Source organism: Panicum virgatum, chromosome 3K, assembly GCF_016808335.1.
Source record: "Panicum virgatum strain AP13 chromosome 3K, P.virgatum_v5, whole genome shotgun sequence".
Lineage (NCBI taxonomy): Eukaryota > Viridiplantae > Streptophyta > Magnoliopsida > Poales > Poaceae > Panicum > Panicum virgatum.
The window spans coordinates 32272688-32280232 of record NC_053138.1 but is presented as its reverse complement, the minus strand read 5'-3'; the positions used below and the strand labels follow the sequence as shown (position 1 = coordinate 32280232).

The 7545-nt window shown below is 43.6% G+C and overlaps 1 protein-coding gene across 1 annotated transcript; it reads left to right on the top strand.

Annotated features, from left to right (window-relative positions):
* Nucleotides 1-7545, top strand: LOC120699008 (exonuclease mut-7 homolog). The gene is made up of 11 exons (XM_039982838.1): nucleotides 1-156; nucleotides 902-1071; nucleotides 1413-2091; nucleotides 2177-2261; nucleotides 2492-2579; nucleotides 3457-3641; nucleotides 4007-4139; nucleotides 4252-4388; nucleotides 4509-4583; nucleotides 6935-7051; nucleotides 7142-7545. Exons 2-11 carry the CDS (start codon nucleotides 924-926, stop codon nucleotides 7181-7183), a joined length of 1689 nt encoding a protein of 562 aa, XP_039838772.1. The 5' UTR covers nucleotides 1-156; nucleotides 902-923; the 3' UTR covers nucleotides 7184-7545.

Below are 7545 nucleotides of genomic sequence, written 5' to 3'. Positions count from 1 at the left end.
TCGTCTTCCCTTTAAAACGGGCAAATCGATATCTCTTCCAATTCAAGTCGCAATCTTCCCCTTCGGGCCTGCGACTCTTCTTCGGCGCCCCCCGTCCCTCCCTCTCCCGCGGAAAGCCACAAACCCTAGCGCCGGGTTGGCCCGGGAACGTTGCAGGTATCCCTCATTCTCTATCGGCTCATAGTGGAGATTATTATGCGTTCGCAATAGGAATTTATTTGTTTCGCTCTTCCATTGATTTTTGTCACTGGAATTCCCTTGCGAATCCTTGTGCTGTTTCCAATCTCTCAGGGGGTTTTGCGAATTCTTGTGCCGTTTCCAATCTCACGTAGGGGCTTTGCGTTTATTTTCGCACGGTTCCGTGGTGAAATTCCTCTTGTATTTTTTTTCCCTGAGACTTCTGTTTCGGGGAATGCTAGCAACTAAAATGTGTAGTCGGCCGCGCTCCGTTTTCCCCTCCGGCGAACCGAAGAGAACAAAGAAGGGAAATGGCGCTGCAGTGTATAATCGTCGCTGCATACTGAAGTAGGCATCGGTGTGGTTTGAGTTGATTCACGGGCGCACTCTGTGGTGCAATGCATTGAATTTTGGGCATGTTATGGTTGAAAAGTCGAGGCTCTAGGTCTTCTATATAAGGGGAGAATATGCAAATGTCGACAATTCCAGTCCAGCCAAAAGAAAAAAAAAGTTCTGCAGCTTGGTTGAAATACAAATACTTCAAGCAAAAATAACATGATGCTGCCTACGTATATGTTTTTCTTGAATGAGGATCACATATCTGCAGTTACCATTTTCTGTTAAATTAATTGAACTCATGCACAATGTGTACATCTCTTAGTTTTCATGGAAAAAGGTTGCATTCATGATGTTTGATTCTGGATTTGTGTGCTATCCTATACAGGCTAACTATGCTTTGATGAAGCATGGGTTGTTTTGAAGAAGTTACGCAGGAAGGTCCTGGAACCAATCAGCACAATGATGAGCGCTCCATATGCTTGCATCCCTTTTATGATCTATCGCACGTTCCTCCAGCCACTTTCATTTATCTCTTAAAGGACTGCTATACATACGGTATGCCTACAAATAAATTACATGTTTCACTTCCATATTTCACTATCTGTATTTCTTCATCTGTTGGAATGTTAGCTGCAGATGGTTTTATTTCGCTTTAATACCAGATCTTCTAAAAGAGCTTGTGAATCATCCTGTTTTATATGTTGCTAACTACTGATTTGCTTGTATCAGTTGCTGTGAAATCTGTAATTGATGAGATAAATGCTAGGAATATCAACTGTTTTTTAGGACTATCACAATATTGTATCAATGTTGGCTGATGGTACACATTCTTGCAGTGTTATTGTTACGCTTATCATACTTCTGAGGTTATGAACTTTTGTTACTTTTTAATTCAGGTACCAACAAAGCAACCTCAAAGTTTAAGATCCTTCTGCAGCTGGTAAAAGTGGCATTGCATAATGCGCCTCAGCCAGGGCCATTCACATATGCTATCCAGTGTATGTATATTGTGCCACTGCTGGGGAAAACTTATTCTGAAGGTTTCAGCCATATGTTGACATCTTCTTTAAAGCACTTGAAATCTGTTGAATCCGTACAGAAAGATTTTTTGGAGGCAAAGTACCTTGCTGCACAACTTGTTCTCAATATCCTTGATTCTGTTGTACCCCATGAGAACCGCATATTGGTTAAGCTTCTTGAGACATTTGAAATTGAGTTGAGAGATATGGCTCATGCTTTGTATGGTTCAGAGTTGGATGATGATCTAGTGAAAGCAAAAGAACATCTAAGACAGTATGTAAAATGCTTTATGGAATCAGAATCCAATGCAATCGCTGTAGCTCTGATAACACGATTTTCTATCCAATGCTGTGATGAGTCCTTTCTCATAAAATTGATTGAAAGCAATCAATTAGATATTGCCGAGGAGTGTGCTACTTTCATGGGCAAGGAAATGATATCTTTGGTCATCCAAAAGTTTCTAGATATGAAAATGCTAAAGAGTGCGAACAAGTTGGTGAAAGAACATGACCTTACAGAAGAGTTCCCAGATGTTAGCTATTTGTACAAAGAGAGGTGATTCCTGTTGCTCAATGCAAAGTCACTACAAATATGCTCTTTATCAAACTTCTAGAATTGTGAAAACATTTTTTTTTTGCAGTTTAGTAAAGAAGTTGGCTGAGAAAGGGTGCTGGGATATTGCTGAAGCCCGGGCCAAGAAGGAAAAAAAACTTGTGGAATATCTGGTAACGTGCATCCACATTATCACAATCAGTGTGTTGCTTTATTTTACTAAAATGGCAGATTCATATGGTCAAGGTGTGGAATGTATATGCCCTTGCATTTTGTTTTGTTGGATGAAGTGACTATTTGTTGGCCATGCATCATAGTTCTTAGAATATTATCCCTATCTATATTCTCTTGCTAATAATCATCAACATCATAAAAAAATAATTTTGCAGATTTTCTTGTGTAGGTATATTTGGCCATGGAAGCTGGTTATATGGAGAAGGTTGATGAGCTTTGCCAGCGGTACTCCCTTGAAGGTTATGTCAATTCTTTGGGTAAGCTAACACCTAGTAATGTAGGAAGTTATGTATCCAGAGACATATTCTGTTAGTAGCCATTTATCTTTGTAGTGGTTAATTAACAATAGTTTATGTTGTAGGACCACCGATTTATTCTTGCATTAGCTGTGAAAAAATTTGCATTTCCTTGGGATTGTATAACATCCACAAGAAAAACCAAGTTACATGACTTTCTGGTTAAAACATCAACTTTAAATATGGGTTATCTAATAAAAACAATTATTATGAAGATGTGTATTATAACCCACTCAAAACAACATTTAACAGTTCATAGAAGATTTCAGTATTTTCCATCCAATTTGCAAGCCTCTCAAAATGACATTTGACACTACTTCTGCATAGATGACTTAGCACCAGAAATCCGGCTTACAGATTGACTATTCGAATCATGCTAACTTCTTTAAAAGGTTGTTTCTTGAACTGAAAACATTTAGAAACAAAAGTTTCACTGCTATGGGGAAATATCACTAGGACTGGAAGAGGAGAGAGAAAAAGCAATAGAGTGTGGATGTAAAATTAACACAAATGTTATCAAAAGGAGGTGGTGATGAAGTGTTTGAATTTTACTCATCTTAACTTATTAACATGCTGTTTAATCCCAGAAGGATTATCTTGTTTATGAATGAACGGATTCAGTCGATCTAACATTCCAATTATGGCTTGTAGTATATTGCATTTTTGTTGGTATCCCCTAGTGTAGTTCACTTTATCTGACCTTAACAATGTTCGAACCCATTATGAGTTATGAAAATCACATTTAGGAAACATTCACATGAATACATGATTTGCTGAAACCTTTTGGTCTATTAGTTACATTTGTATGCTTGATGTGTTTTAATTATGTACGAGGCAGTTCCAGAGAAGGTATTTTGCGGATCTGATTACTTAGATCTGAAGAAATTGGATGTACAAGAAATTGTCTGGGTCGATGAGATCAATGGGCTTCTTAATGCAACAAGTTGTATTGAAGCTTGTAAAATTATTGGCATGGATTGTGAGTGGAGACCAAATTTTGAGAAAAATAGCAAACCTAGTAAGGTAAGGAATACCTTGGTTTCAATTGGTGTAAGTTTCCATGTTTGTTTAGTTTTTTCAGGTATAACTCTGATTTGTGTTATACAAGTTATAGCCAAGTGGCATTGGCCTATGGGTGCGTCAAATCCTCGCTAATTAGTTGTTCCTCAAGAAGTATGGCTGAGTAAATTAGGTTAAATGATCGTTTAGGTGTATCATGTGTCACTGTAGGTGGTCTAGTTGTTACTCACTTTTCCATTTCATTCTTTTGTTGCTGCTAATTGTCTGGAAGCTTTATTCCTTTGGTACCACTGTATATTAGTTCTCTCTTCTGTACTTATTTCACTGCAAATTAGCTCTCCCATTTGCTGATTTTAGCTCGTTGTCAGGTCTCAATCATACAAATTGCATCAGATAAGATAGCCTTCATCTTTGATCTGATTAAGCTGTATGAAGATGACCCAAAAGTATTGGACAGCTGCTTCAGGCGAATTATGTGTTCATCTAATATACTAAAACTGGGTATGTTATATGTACTTTTGTCTTCCCATATGATCTTATTTAGAAAATAGCATTTTCTTCTTGGGCACTTTATTGAACAATAACTTACCTTTTTGTACATTGCACACTAAAGGTTTCGACATTCAATGTGATCTCCATCAGCTAGCTCAATCCTATGGTGAATTGGAATGTTTCCAGTCCTATGAAATGCTGCTTGATATGCAGAAGTTGTTTAAAGGGGTTACTGGTGGTCTCTCTGGATTGTCAAAGGTAGATAAAAATACAATCATCATACAATAAAGTGGTTGTGGTTAACTGTTGTACATCTACTTTTGACATTTTCTTCTTTGGACTCCATCTTTATGTATTCTGATTCTGAAATGCTTTCAGGAAATATTAGGAGCTGGTTTGAACAAGACACGACGAAATAGCAACTGGGAGCAACGGCCACTGAGCCAAAAGCAGGTCTGCTGTCATCATTGTTGAACTCCTTTTCCTTGTTTCCTTAAAACAGTCGTGTGTAGGAGGGATAGAATTGGTGTAATGGATGTATTGTATTAGCTTGAGGCCTCGGCCGGTATATATAAGAGTACAAGACTTGGGGTGCAAGGCAACCCCACCGGATATGTATGGCAGTCCGGATACAATATCTAAACTACAAAATATACTCTAACATCCCCCCGCAGTCACAGCGGGAGCACTGCAGACGGTGAGACTGGAGGAGAAGCCGAAGGTAGGAACCGACGGACTGACATCTCCCCGCAGTTGTAGCGTCGGCGCAATGCGGATGCTGCGACTGGAGAGAACCGGCGAGAAACTCATGCGGATGGTAGCCCTTTGTGCTGATGTTGAGATAGCCGAGCTGAAGGAGCCATGGTCGAAGATGTCGTGCGTAGAGTAGCTGTGGTCGACGTAGAGCTGTCGAAGTTGCCGAAGACGAGGTAGCCGCACATGAAGCCGCGGGCGCATGAGGAGGCGCCATGGTGGTGGCGTAATGGAGAAGACGCCGGAGACGAAGATGGCGACGCGTCGAGGCAGTCGTAGAGGGAGCAATGCCAAAGTCGATGCAGTCAGGCCATCGGGCGACACATGCCCGAGTTTGCCAGGCTCGGGAATGCATCGGGGACGATGGCACGCACCGGTGTTGCCAAGACCAGACGTGCGAGGGAGAGTGCACCACCAAGACGTCGTTGTCTGAGGGACCAGCAGAGAAGGCCTCCACGACGGTCGTAGGCGCAGAAGAACGGCGAGGAAGAAGATGCCGATGCAGCCCGCAGTTGCTGGAGTAGACGAAGGGGTAGAAGTGGACGGCGACGATGGCGACGAGGTGGTGCTGGACGAAGCGACGAGGTAACCCCGGACGATCTAGCGCAAGGCCTGATGATCTGGAGGACGCGGCGGCGGAGCTCCAACAGCTCGGTGAAGACCATGTGCGCGCAAGGCGCGCACTGACGTAGTCGTAGACGATGTCGAAGATGCGGTCGAAGTGGCCGGCATGGACGAAGTCGAGGACGTAGTCAGCGGCGGTGAAGATGCAACGACGAGGAACACCACGGACTGTACCGTTGCTGCCCGAAGAGGCGAAGCAGCGACCACCCTCCATACTCGGGGAAGAGGCGCGCAATACAATGACGGACGTCACGGGAGCCAGGTGGATCGCGCATGTCGGCTGATCAAACCGAGTATGCGCATGGAGGCGTCCCGATCGGTGGAGGCGACGACGAGCCGGCGAAGATCGACGTGCGGACGAGGCGACGAGGTGGGCGGCACAGATGGGCGTCCCCTAGGGCACCGTCCATGTCGCTATGCCGCATAGTCGAAGACGAAGAAGAGGCCGGTGAAGTCGATGCTGATGTCAAAGTAGAGGCGTGCGGTCGACGGGCGGTGGGCGACTCAATCTCGAGCAGTGCTCGAGTAAAAAACAGAGGAATTACTAAAAAAACAAATCAGCAGCAACTCGTGTAGCACCTCTGGGTGCGCGTAGCGCAATCCTCTCAATCTCCTCTTTTTCCTTCTCTCCCGTCACGGTCAACGACCGCATCTGAAGCGGAAGAAACAGAGTGAGAGAGGGATGGCGGACGACGATGAGAGAGGCGAGCGGCCGGCTCCCTGTGGCGGCGCTGGAGGTCCTGCGCCGGGTGGCTCCCCGCCGGGAGGGGCCGCGGAGGGGTGGTTGAAGCCGGGCGGCTCCCTCCCTTGCGGCGGCTGGAGCCCGCGCGGGGAGAGGCGGCTGGAGCCCGCACGGGGAGAGCCGGCGACGAGGTGTAATGGATGGATTATATTAGCTTGAGGCCTCGGCCGGTATATATAAGAGTACAAGACTTGGGGTGCAAGACAACCCCACCGGATATGTATGGCAGTCCGGATACAATATCTAAACTACAAAATATACTCTAACACTGTGATCCATATGAGTGTCACCCAGTTCTAGGTAGGAACAACTGGTTCGTAGTATTTGTACACTATAATATGTTAGCTTGATGATAAATTCTTCTCATACTAAGCTTTCCTCGTAAGCTTTGCTTGAGGAACCACATAAGCTGGGCTAAGAAGGAAAAATAATATTGTTAACTATTACCTTGAAAAAAAAAGTCTGGCACTCGTGGATCGCCCCCTTGTTATCATGTGGTAACCATATTTGCTTTTATTTGATTCTGGGCTATGCATAGCTTCATGCGAACTGGGAAGCATTAGTTTAAATTAGGTCCAACCTGCTCTATTTTTTGTTAACACAAAACGGAGCACATATTTGGTAATTTATCCTGTTTTGAAGCTCCATTGCTAAAAATAGATGTCTGCATGCATCTGTTTTGTAGAAAGAGTATGCTGCTCTTGATGCTGTGGTCCTTGTGCACATATTCCATGAACACATCCGGAGGCAACCACAGTTTGGTGTATCTGAGGGATGCAAAGCCGAATGGAAGTCTCACGTTGTAAGTTCTCATCCTACACACCTGATGAAAATAATCCTGCTCTTTAATGTCATACTTCTGGGCATCTACTGATACAGCTGTCTTTTGCAGGTTTCCCGAGTAAACAGCGCGCGTAGGCCATTGCGTTTCTAGGAGTAGGTTAGGCAAGGTGGCTAAGATGCAGCACCTTCTTAGATAACTTTCAGAGGTTAACAACAATTTGGTTCCGAAAGAAGTTTAAGCTTTGAAGACGGTACATGTAGCTGTTATTAGTACTTCACTCTGTTGCCCTTGTATATAGTACCTCCTTGACTGCTTCAGAGTTTTTCCTTTCCTGTTGTGTCTCATTCAGGCTCAGTACAATCATTTTGGTGTTTCGAATTAGTGATACGGTACACTGACACAATCATGTATGTATTGTACTGAAGCCTAGGGCGACAAAGTCAGACAGTTCTTTTCGCCCTCTGAAGAAATTTGTTTGGCAGGGGCACACATGGACATTGCAATCACCCAAA